The sequence below is a fragment of the Dermacentor albipictus genome, chromosome 3 (genome assembly GCF_038994185.2).
Source record: "Dermacentor albipictus isolate Rhodes 1998 colony chromosome 3, USDA_Dalb.pri_finalv2, whole genome shotgun sequence".
Classification (NCBI taxonomy): Eukaryota; Metazoa; Arthropoda; class Arachnida; order Ixodida; family Ixodidae; genus Dermacentor; species Dermacentor albipictus.
In genome coordinates, this window is record NC_091823.1 from 137,177,322 (window position 1) to 137,190,084 (window position 12,763).

The 12,763-nt window shown below is 45.5% G+C and overlaps 1 protein-coding gene across 1 annotated transcript in view; it reads left to right on the top strand.

Moving 5' to 3' along the window:
* The first annotated feature begins 1,603 nt into the window (after positions 1 to 1,603).
* LOC139057929 (uncharacterized) overlaps positions 1,604 to 12,763 on the top strand; it is a 30,463-nt gene continuing 19,303 nt past the window's right edge. Inside the window, exons 1-3 of the mRNA XM_070536732.1 lie at positions 1,604 to 1,869; positions 8,568 to 8,809; positions 11,829 to 12,014. Coding sequence (XP_070392833.1) covers positions 1,611 to 1,869; positions 8,568 to 8,809; positions 11,829 to 12,014 — 687 coding nt within the window. The 5' untranslated portion in view covers positions 1,604 to 1,610. The remainder of the gene's footprint in view (positions 1,870 to 8,567; positions 8,810 to 11,828; positions 12,015 to 12,763) is intronic.

The following is a 12,763-nucleotide window of genomic DNA, read 5'->3' on the forward strand; positions in this document are numbered from 1 at the left end:
AAATTCTGTCACCTCTTTGTTGTGTGCCGCACAGCTTCGCTGGTCATCCACATTCACAGATTAGAATGGCTAACGATTTATTGCATTTCGCTATCTTATAAATGCGGTTGCCGCAGCCGGGGTTTCCTCCCGCGTACTCGGGCTTAGTAGCGCATCAACGAAGTCACTACGCCCCCACGCCAGATACGAGTGTCATAGCACAGTGTTGCGATATCCAAGCACGCCGCACGTAGCCGAAGAAACGAAAGTCTCAGGATGACACTGCGCACGATAAACCTGAGTTCATGAATACGGCTGTCGCTACTCTGCTCGAATACTAATTGCATCAGCTGCGATAGTTATCAGTAGATGAATTTTGCTGTAACTTGTTTCCTGAAACATGCCGTAAATGTTATTTAACTGTCTAACATAATTCCTGCAAGTTTATGTTCCCAGCTCACAGGTGGTCGTTTTCCGTTATGAGCAATAATGGCTTCAACTACCATACCTCTCTTGGTTAGCAAGAAAACTCACGTACTTTTGATGCGACTAATATTATTTGCCTACCTCACCCGAAGGAGGTCGTTCCATCGACGTCTTTCGTTATTCGTCACTCTGTCATCGTCACTGCGTTGTTGTCACATGGTCATCTTCACGCCGTCAGGCTCATAGGTAAAATTGGCAGGCGAGTGGTATAGCAACGTGGGCTGAGACGTGAGGTTAGAGTATGCTGTTATATTTCAAGCAACGTGAATGCCAAAATGACTGCTACAGATTTTATTAGCCATTCACTTTAGAACGATGTCTACACTCAACCTACCAGAAAAGTACTTTCTTGCCGAGTTTCGGTATTAGGTGGGAAGTTTTTTGCTTAATCAGTATATTCGGTTGACACTGAATTACAGGCAGCAAGCATCATTTGTTCGTTTAGAGGAGGACCATAGGATGAGACAGAGGAACTTCGGGAACTGACTAACTTTATTTTGAAAGCGTGGTCAGGAGCCACACCGCTGCAAGATATTCGAATGCAGTGGTCTCACGCACGATGTAAAGCAAAATTAGTATTCTCCTATGGATCCGATATAAGGAGAGCTGTCTGTACAAATTCCAAACCAAGCCATATGTGGCTTGGGATGAAGCTCACTTCAAATTTTCTGCTTGGGAGAGTTTCTTCTATTGCTCAGAACGCTTCCGCAATATATTGTTTGTTTTCGATGATAGTGTCCCGATATGCTTCGCACATTTAGATGGAAAATTAATATTTTGCGGGGTATTTATGTGTGCCGTTATTAAAAAGGTAAATGTGTGGCAATACGTTGTGTCGCTGCACTGTACAAATGTTCATCGCATTAAACACCGCCACTAATCATGAGATGGTTTCTGCTGGAGCTTTGCTCTTTATTTCAGTGGAGATCGCAGCGTTTATTTTTAGTTTTCATGCCCATTATCATTTTTAGCTGTAAGAGGCAATTTCATAATCGTTCCTTCTATGCTCCTTGACACTTTCTCTTAGCCAGTCAATTCCCCGCTCTGCCCACTGTGGGCATGTGTCACATATAGTGAGGACAACAACAACAATCCCAAGTACGGTAGCGCTGATCATCAAACAAAAGACGAAGAGGCAGAGAGCTATGGCCCCGCCATACCGATTCCAGAGGCGTAACAACCGATTCCAGCTACCGGAGAATGCAGCCTCTCGGGCCGCCACTGCAACTGTTCCCGTGTGGCTGCACTCTCTGGTGGCTCACCGGACCTATACAGTGTCTTCGTCTTCAAGCCATGGGCAGCGCGCACCGATCAGCACAAACCCAGCGCCGAGCGTATCCGGGGCGAGTTCCTCTGTGACGAGCAGCGAACCAGAATCCTTTAAGACCTGTGCTTCGAGAATCGGTAAAGTAGAGAACATATCTTTATTGAGGCGACATTTGCCTTTTCGTAAGTAACAATAATACGCTCGCTTTCTTTTTTCTGTAATCGCTTACGTATATAGCATTCTGCAACTAAGGAGCAAGCTGCTTACGTATATAGCATTCTGCAACTAAGGAGCAAGCTGCGTGTGTAATTCCTGGTCATGGTGTCCGGATTCCCATTTTATGTGGAAGCCAGACAAACTTATGCGTATACTTTTCTGCACGGTAGCGACCCCTAAGTGGTTATCAATAAGCTGACAATCCTGTCTCCTCCCAAAGGCCAAGTGCCGTCACTATAAATTGTGAGCAGCACTTAGGGTGGGGAGCGCTCGGCCAACAATGAGCCGCATGAGTTTGTTTTCATAATATTGAAATGTGGTACAAAAAGAAGCATCGAGGCCTCATTCACAGAAAGTTTCTATCAAAATAAAAAAATTTTATGACTGATGCTTGGTCATCTAACACTCAATATTCATTGTCGCGAGAACAGTCAGTCACCGCTTTAAAAAGCTAGTTTTAGATCTAGGTAAGAAGACGCTTGGGAATTCGTCCCCTGCGTTTTCACACGTTCCAAATTCTAACCTACAGAAACCAGTGGCCTGCAGCGTAGTAAGACAGTGCTTCTGGCACAGCCAGTTTTGTCCATGGACGCTTTCGCCGTTTGGGTGCTCGCATCTCTCCATTTCGTCGCCGTTTCAATTAGAAGTCTTACTATGAGTGACTTAAGCGTTTGTGAACGTCGAAACCGAAACTAAGGGCCACCTCCGCGATAATCGTCATTTCCACGTCATACCTTCAGTGCATATGCAGCCACCTCTTCACGTCACATCCAACGCTAGGAAGCACAAGAGTGACAGTAGTAACAGTCCTTGTCCCTTATCGTGTCGCCTTCCCTATGGCAGTTTTTATTCTTGAGCCTGACATTAGGGTCCTGAAACTACATGCCGGCGGAAAACATGAAAGGCACGGAGAAGTAAGACATAGAGTCGACATGAGTTATAAGTAATACTTGAGCGTACCTCCTCACTTAAGACTTCCAGAAACAGCACTGCTACACTTTCTACAAAATTCTCTCTAGTAGAAGTTAGAAAATTGAAACTTTGTACCTTCTAATATAGAATTTACGGTGTTCCTTTCAGATTGCGCCCATCAAATAAAGGTTACAAGAAAAAACGTGTGCTATAGATTACTACCCAATGCGATTTCAGGTGCATATATTGGTGGTTTCATAGAACATTTTTCGGGGTTATTGAAGGCATCTGCAGTATAATGATGTTGCTTTCATGGCAACACATTGTGTGCGTTTGAGGAAATAAGCATACCTGTAATTCTCATTAATTGGTGAAACAACTCAAATTTATTTACTGAAATTTGAAATCGTTCTCACGCAGACACACACACGCGTTATATATAAGTTGAGTTTCTTCATAATGCAGCACGCAGGACCCGACGTAACGTATACAGGAACGAGACGATAAATGTTATGGAAATAAGACGTGCGTACTTACCGTTTTCGGCTGGTGGACGAGCCTTCGTGAGATAACACACACAGACACACACACACACACACACACACACACACACACACACACATATATATATATATATATATATACATGCGTGTGTATTGACCATTATGATAAATGGACGCCGCGGTGTACCAATCCTCGAACGTTTCTCCCAGAAAAGCCACCACTCTGGCAGTCGTATGCGCCATAACACTGATAGAAGCAAGAAGGCGCTTGCAGAAACACAATAGATAAAAAAACATTGTTACAAAATATATCATTTGCATCGACGCGACGCCAGAACCAAAACGATAACTTCAGTGTTTCAAGATGTTTCATTGATTGCACCTATGAAAAAAGGGCTCTCACTTTACCGTTCATCAAAGCGCTGGAAAATTTATAACTTAACAAAATCAGATTCTGAATGAAGTTTGGATGTTACGCAAGCACTCGAGAGTACTTGAGATTTTTCGCGTAGTGCAGCGACAAGCACATTATCAGCGTATTGTGCAAGTCAAGCTCCATCTTGAGTGGTATTTTTTCTCCTGATTGACCGTTGTAATGATTATGTCTTCTTTCGTAACACACCCCTGAGGCACGGCAACGGTTACATCGTCTGAAACGTCTGCCTGCAATGTCCACGGAGAACGAAAAGACGTGCTGATGTATAGCTGGCTGTTTGTTTACAATAAGTGTCAAGAACGCTAAAAATATGTATAGCTTATAAATAAGAGACGAAATGTAAACTTTAAAATTTTCTTTTGAGTCCTTGGAGAGCAATAAAATAAGTGCCAATGAATGAGCAGTGATGGCGATATATTTCTCGCATGAGCATTTATGCTAGGTGTTTTGACTGCATGACTGATACTGTCATGAAAACCACAGGAACGAATGAAGATGTCATACCTCATTCACAACAAAATACAGCACTGTCACACCTCATGCACTCACCAAAAACTCCCTTATTGTCAAGAATTACGTAATCTTTAGAACATCGCATCATATCACCATAACTACTACGAAATACTTCGGCGATATTTGGTTCAATATTATTTTACTCTGCTATTTGATAAGATCTCGCGTTTTTCTTAACTTACGTGTGTGCCAATTTTCTTAGTTTTTCCTTCTTCCTCCTTTGCGGTTGTTTAACTAATTTCTGTGCTGACTGTAGTAGTATTGCGTTTCTGCTAATTTCTATAGTCGTGCACGCCTCACGTAAAACCGCTGCTGCAGGGGTATTTAAGGGTATCTATTCTAAATAAATATTGAATAAATATATATATTTTTAATAAATAAAGAAACAAATAGATGCCAATACAGTCATAAAGCAGGAACTCGCTTGTTCAAACACGTAAAATAGAGCCAGAAGTTTCATATACAAACGATATGCAAAGTATGGCAATATACTAAAAATCCCGCACAAAGAAAGGGAAAAAAAACGTTCTGTTCAGTCTTAGACAGACAGCCATTGCCAAATGGCAATGACTAAAATTCGCATATCGCATTATGAACCGAATCTTTCCTAATCACAAAAACGTGCGTGCACGAAGCGAGTAGAATCCCGAAAGGCCCACGCCAAGCCAACTTGCCTCGAGTACTTTGCAGCGGCGAAATGCCACAAGTGCTCTCAAAACGCCATCAGTTGTTGAGACTAGATGAATAATAATCCCCGGCGACCGTAATCGGTTAAGTGTAACGAGCCCAATGAATTCGAAAAGAAAAGATTCACTATTTAACAATGTGTGCGCAAACGTTCAAAGGAGGTCAAGCCAAACGCAAGCTTAGGTCGCAACGCATGCACAATTCCCCCGACCCGTCACTGCAGGCAACATAGAAGATTAAGCTTGCATTGGCAGCCCATGAAGAAATTGAGGTCGGCACCATAGCAAACCGGCATAACTTGAGCTTTCCGGGCACTCTTAGTGCACGTTCACAATATAAACATGAATTTGCGGCTTTTTAGTGAAAAGTGAACCATCTTCGACAGCATAACGCAGACATTCGCACTCGTTTTTTACTTGCGCCATTCCGTAGTGACACCAAACACATCCTTGTCGGTCATTGCCGGCATAGTGGCCTGGAATACGCATCTCAATTTCCTAACGTGTGACCACGGCGTGTTTGAAAGAGATGCGCGTTTTCTTTTGCTCGTCCTGTTAACTTCAGTTTCAAGTACAAGATAATGCGTACCTTCTTCTGCTGGAAAGTTCGTCGAAGTCGATCGCTGAAGGGTTTTGAGCAAGCACACGCTCACATATACGGACACCCGCCGTGGTTGCTCAGTGCCTATGGTGTTGGGCTGCTGAGCACGAGGTCGCGGGATCGAATCCCGGCCACGGCGGCCGCATTTCGATGGGGGCGAAATGCGAGAACACCGGTCTGCTTAGATTTAGGTGCACGTTAAAGAACCCCAGGTGGTCAAAATTTCCGGAGTCCTCCACTACGGCGTGCCTCATAATCAGAAAGTGGTTTTGGCACGTAAAACCCCAAATATTATTATTATTATTACATATACGGACGAAAAACAAAAGGTACAGTGGCTCTGCAGTTCGTGAACACGGGTTACGCGCAAGCCTGTGGGCACTGTAGCGCCAACGAAGCTATCGGCCCTCGGTGCGCCTAGACGCCCACACTCTGTCCGCATCGCAGATCGGTTTCGAGATAGGGCTCGCGCGTCCGCGCCATACGCACCATCCACCGGAGTAGAACGCCCCTCCTCCCGGTGCCTTGCGTGCGATGGAAGACGGCGCACTTCCTGCCTTGCCGCCACCCCGTGGCGCCACCGTCGACTCACTGCCGCACGCTTTCACTCGCACATACAGCATACGGCGTGCGGGGACGATGTGAACCCGTAACCACCACTAGAGGAGGTCAACCCAGCGCGCCTCCGCCTGGTGGAGGCACGCTGGGTTGCGCTAGAAATGCCACCCAGCATTTCCTCTACATTTACAAAAAAAGGAGAACAGAAGAACTATATAAAAAAATTGTATGATAACACGAAGAGGAGTGCCTTCCTATTTGAGGCTCGAGGTGGTTGCCTAAGTACAAGATATACCGTACCAAATATTCGCAATTAGATGAGGCACGTGTATGCTGCATAAAAAAATACGGAGGCTACTCAGCAAATCCTAATGAAATGCCAAGGGATTCACCCAGCGAGAGCTGTACGCAATGTAGACTTTCCAGAAGTGCTTGAATTTAAAGTGCACGGAAGCATCAGCAGTCGAGATAACCAAGAGACGTGTATGGTGTTGGTGGAAAAAAAGCACGGAACAGATTAATACGATCATAGCATGTATCGGCATATTAAAAAAAGTTTACACCCTTTCGGTCGTGCCGTGTCCCACAACAATAATCGTCATCTGTCCTGCTCGCATTTCCGTTCTTTAGTGCTGCGAAACCGGTACTTCCAAGTCACGAACGGCTTGCGCGTTATCAGCGCGACACAACATTCACGGCAGGAAGCTAGCGAGCACTGAGTTTTCAAAAAAAGGAAACGCAAAGAAGGCAGATGGCAACTATTATCGCGGGACAAGATGCTACCCCCAAAGGGTGTGAACTTTATAAGAGTGTAGGTGCACTCTAAAAAAACTTTGCACCCTTGGGTGGGTATATCTGCCACACAACGATAGTCGTCATCTACCATGATGTGTTTCGTTTCTTTAACGCTGCTAGCCCGGTACTTTCCAGTAACGAACGGCATGCGCGTCATCAGCATGATATAGCATTCCCGACAGGAAAGTAGCGGGCGCGGCGTTTTCAAGACAGGAAACGCATCAAGGCAGATGAAGATTATCGTTGTGTGGCAGATATACACCTCAAAGGGTGCAAACTTTTTTTTAGAGTGTAGCAGTATAAGGCAGATGGAGAAGTTTTTGTGGAAAGAGATAGAGAGATAATAAGGTGATGTGTAGAGAAATGCTATGATGAGACAGCCATACCACACCTGATTAGATCAGGCTCGCTGGGTGAATATTTGTCAGCTCCGCGTTTCAAAGAGGGCGTCAACAAGTCATCATTATCGTCTTCATCTCGGCAAGCTCCTTCGCACTTTGCCCGGCGCGCGAGACCCTTCTCCTCCTCCAGGTGCCTTTATTTCGGGCGCCTTCCTCCTCCCGCGCTCACTTCCCTTGGGGCTTCAAACATGGTCTCGCCAATGAAATTGGCGAAGCCATTTATATTGCCAGAGTTGCGCACAACGGTTCCGCCGTTCTGAGCGCCAAACCGATGCGTCGATTTTACCGCGAGAAGTGCGTTATATGCGCGACATCGATATTTATTTGTGCTGTCTAACGGCGACGCCTTTCTCCCACTCTCGTGACGAAGAGTTAGCAGTTACAATTGAAATGTAGAGATCGCCTCGGTACGTAACATACACGTGGCAAGCAGAGCTTCAAGTCTCCCTTCAGTGGAGGGGGGGGGGGGGTTCAGTTCGCGGCTACCATCACAGCCCGCACGCACTCACACACGCTCATATACATATATATATATATATTTATTTATATGTATAGGTGAAATAATGAATCACAGGGTTCGGCAATGAAACAGATCAAGATCAAAGAATGGAAGCATGTAGGCAAATATCATGATCTGGAGAATTAGACTTAGTTCGCACAACTCACTGCTGGTCATAAAATCACCTCCAGCACTTGTAAAATGTGTGTCGCACCGCTGCCTTTGATTTGCCAAGGGGGGGCCGAGCCCCTCCTTAACCAATGACAGCGGGGGTCGGGCCCTCCCGGGCCCCCCGTACTTTAAGCATTGGTGGCGAGGAATATAATTGTGGAGACGCACTCTGCCATCGATGAACTGTCTATTGTAACATTCAAACAATGAACTAAAGCCCTGTAAGCGTTGGAAAATTGTGAAGATGCCTGTTAAAAAAAGAGCACAACCGTTTAGTTGTATCTGTAGGGTAGGCAGTTTAGACGACACGCATGCTTTCGGGGCAATGAAGTAGTCGTACACTATTTATAAACATTCCAACAACCAACCTTTTTATTCGCGTTTGGCATTTCGTGGCAAAGTTATTTAATTAGATTTCCTCGCGAAACGTTGTATTTCTGCAAACTCTAGCTGGCCCAAACAGTAGCGCGTTCTGTCGTCAATTAGACGGCATTCTCTTCTTGGTCAGCGAATATCTCCGAACTGCAAATCTTCCGTCCCACAGTACAAGACGGCAAACAAGATGGCGCCTCTGACGACGTCGTTACCTGGGCTCCCATTCTGGGATTTGCGCTTTTGGCCCTCTTCTTGACTGTCAGCCTGGCCCTCGCCGCAATAGCGACGACACACGTTGGCTACCCAGTTACCGCTCCGAGCCCCGCCATACCGACCGACGTGGAAGAGGCAGGCAAGCCTCTGCTCGCCGTCGTTGCCATTGCGCCGACGAAAACTCCGCTGAACCGCACGGTGAGACCATTGCGTCGCCATTATTAACGCGACAGCGTTAAGGAGCTCGTGTCGCAGAAAAGCCGGCGTCGTCGGCGTCGGTGTCGGCGGCGTTGGCCGTGAGCGATAAATCCCAGCAGGCACTTCATGAATAAAAAAACAACTTGCGAGATGGGCTGGGTGGGAATAGAACCAGGGTCTCCGGAGTGTGAGACGGAGGCGCTACCACTCAGCCACGAGTTCGATGCTTCAAAGCGGTACAAAAGCGCCTCTAGTGAATGCGGTGTTGCCTTAGAAACGAGCTGTTTCTAAGGCTCAGGCGTGCGTCGCTTACTCAGGCGCACATTTCGTTGCCGCGCCGAACGCTGCGTTGCTCGACGCTCACCGCGTCCGATGCGGGTCGCGTAGTCGCTGCGCCGTAGCCCATTGTCTTACACCCCTTGGCGGATCGACGGGAACGCTGTCGCGTTCCACTCTTGAAGGCGAAGCTTAAGCGTCCTCCAATTTTTTCAGTGAAGACATTGGTCTTCTAAATTGGCATTATTCATGTGAAGACATTTGTATTCAGAACGAAATGAGCTTGGCCAATTGCACAATAATGTGTAAAAATAGAAACCATCTATAACAGTTTTCAAGCCAAAAAAACGCTGCCAGAAAGGCTGTGTGTTATGTAAAATGCGAAGACCTTAGTTGCAGTTAAAGCAGCATGACGTGGTTTTAGTTTTCTTTTAGGAGGCCAGCATGCTAAAAAGCAGCCCACGCGTGAAAATTCAGAATGACTGATGAAATCGTGGCTTCGATTCCTGTCCACATCAGTCGCACTTCATGAGAATAAAAAAGCTCATCCAGTTGATTTTGTTAAAGGTTGCGAAACCGTAACAGGTCTAAATTAATCCGCAGTACTACGTTGTCTGTCGTGACCAACTGAGCAGTTTTTGAACGTTTCACCGGACAATTTACCTTTGGTTTAATCCCATGCTGCGCTCTAGAAATCGCGATTGAATGGAAACAGCACAAAATGGTCACTTTTGAAAGCCGCCCTGCTCTTTATGCCTTTATATGTATTTTCTAAGAGCTATAGTATTGCTTTAGCTTCAACGCCACAACGGAATGTGACATAGTTTGCTAAGACTGAAACAGTGCGGCAATAACCCAATACAGAAAAACGGACAAAAAAGGACATCCCTTTTAGGCTTTAACTTCCTTTGCCACCCTCCTACCCACTCCCTTATCTCTTAGCGCCAATTTCTTAATAGGTAGCAGCTTCTTTCCAACCAGTAATACCGGGTACTTAGTTTTAGGTGCGCGTTAAAGAAGCTCAGGTAGTCAAAATTTCCGGAGTCCTCCACTACGGCGTGCCTCATAATCAGAAAGTGGTTTTGGCACGTAAAACCCCATAAGTTAATTTGTTTTCCAACCAGAAATATTTTTCCTCGAAATTGTTTTCGCTGTTCTGTTGAAACACTGCATATAACGCCTGTGTGAGAACTTATTTGCCTGTAAAGGTGCACCGACGAAAAACCGAATACTGATGCATTTTTGGGTAGCCTCTAGAATGCGTATTTATTATTGCGCATTTTGCTAAGAGTGAACGTTTTTAAAAGAATACCACCGCTACTCGTAATCTTTAGTCTCCTAATATTTTCGTTATCATCGGGGAAGTACCGATCTCTTGTCGCTGTTTTAAAATAATACGCAGAGGATTTCCTTCATAGCTAGTTAAGATGATCATAAATAACTTTTCTTCTCCTTGCGTCATTTTTCATATATGTGTGCGCTGAACCGAAACAGGCGTACACGCCACATCGGCACATATTATCAGTAGGCCAGATCAGAATTCTTTTTTGGTTGAAGCGTTCTTTCACTAAAATCTATCGGGCCAGGTTTCATCAATGAGAAGCACTGGGATATGAAATTAGAATATGAGATATAATTTTACATCGTATTCTTTTTCATCTAAGAATATACTTTATTGTGTAAGATTAGCTACGAACACACGCCTAAATCTGGGTCGCCAGAGCCATAGTCTTGTAAGAAGGGTTTCTCCTGTCAACGTATGGATGACAGCTGTCACAGGCACTATTTTAAAAATATGCGAGGTTATACATAGCGCACATTATCCGGAACTTAAATCGCATTGATGAAAGTGTTCAACGCGAGCAACAATACTGTTCACATAACGTATGAAGGTGGTACATACAGTTCAACTTATTCCTTGAAGTAAACTACTCCATGTCACCGCTTTATGAGATTTATGACCTTAAGACAACATTAGCTCGCGTCTAGCGCATATATCGTCGCTTTCTTTTTCTTTCACGGCGCGTATTTTTACCAGGCAGGCGAACAGCTGCGTATTTTGTGGAACCTTATGAAACAATCGATATCGAGGAGCTGACGACCGAAATCCGCACACCTGAATTGACGCGGCCGCGCGTTTTTCAGAGCGTCCCGCCTTATTGAAGATAGTGTGCCCAGCGTATTGTACTTTGAATGAGAAATGACGGTGTTCCACCATGATTTTCTAGTAACAAGGCATGACGCGAAAATTCTGCTTGTAGTCACTTTTATAGAGAGTCGCTTCATAGCAGAAAGTTGAAAAAAAAAGTAGCGACAAGCGCATATACTAGGAGTTAGTAGCCTTACACAGGCGAGATATATACGTCCTGGAAGCACACGAGAATTGATCTTGCAATCCGGTCTCTCGCGAGATCCTATCGTCTTTTAGGGCTTTTATCTTTGCCGCTTTCAGTTTTCTTGGTTTTCGCATGCGGGATTTTTTCCACATGTATATGTGACTTATTACCAGTGCTTGACTGATTAACTTCCTTTATGTCTAGTCTGTTATGTTCAAGCTGTATGCAAAGAAACAAGTGTAGCAACTCGCCTCAACTAGGCACACTTTATGCACTGTCACTTTAGCGTACTATAAAAACTTCGGAACTCCCAAGTGACAGGTCGCTAAATCGCAAGAACCTGTTACATCAGCTTGTACAGTATACAATGTTGCAAACATAAATTGTGTCCACTGAAAATTTGCCAGAGCATGTCGGCACCTGTCGAGCAGACAACGGTTTCGTCGTCTCCACGCACAACCACCATGACGACGCCACAAACCTTGAGTAAGGGTATTAAGCACGCACCTGGAACGCATAATGGGACATCCAGGTCTGCTCGGCCAGCGGACTCACTGGAGACGACGACCGATAGACGGCGTGACGGAAACAAGGTGATTGATCTGTATATATTTATTTACCTGCCGTGGCTTATTTAACTCACGCAATCCGGTTGAGATAATAATTTTTTTTGCTTCCTGAACTGTCAGAAAAATATTCGCCGACAATTGCGATACTCCCTACTGGGGCTGCTGAGCACGAGGTCGCGGGATCGAATAGCGGCCACGGCGGCCGCATTTCGATGGGGGCGAAATGCGAAAACGCCCGTGTACTTAGATTTAGGTGCATGTTAAAGAACCTCAGGTAGTCAAAATTTCCGGAGCCCCACACTACGGCGTGCCTCACAATAAAAAAAATGGTTATGGCACGTAAAACCCCATAATTATCATTAAATTATTATACTCCCTAATCCGAAATGTGAACGCAGCTTGTTTTCATTTCGCGATGGATTAGCAGGCGTGGACAATCTGTCTCGTGGGGCTCGTTGCAAACATAGTGATGTGTGGCGCCACTGCCTCGCTAATCTGGAGATCGCGATATACTGCATGCTCGTGGGTTCAGCGCGCGAGCGACGCGGGTGCGCATTTACAGAAGGCGCCGCCGACAAACCGCCCAGACGACGCGTCTTCGAGATTTGTCGGTGACTACGAGATCATCGATCGCGTAGTCACCGTCGCCACATTACGCTTTTCTTGTCACGCTTTCGCCATACTCTTCTCCGCTCTACTCCTCGCGCCTCTTCTTTCTCGCCGCTTGTTTTCATCCCCCGCTGCACACCGCCTTCGCTCTCACCTTTCGCTGT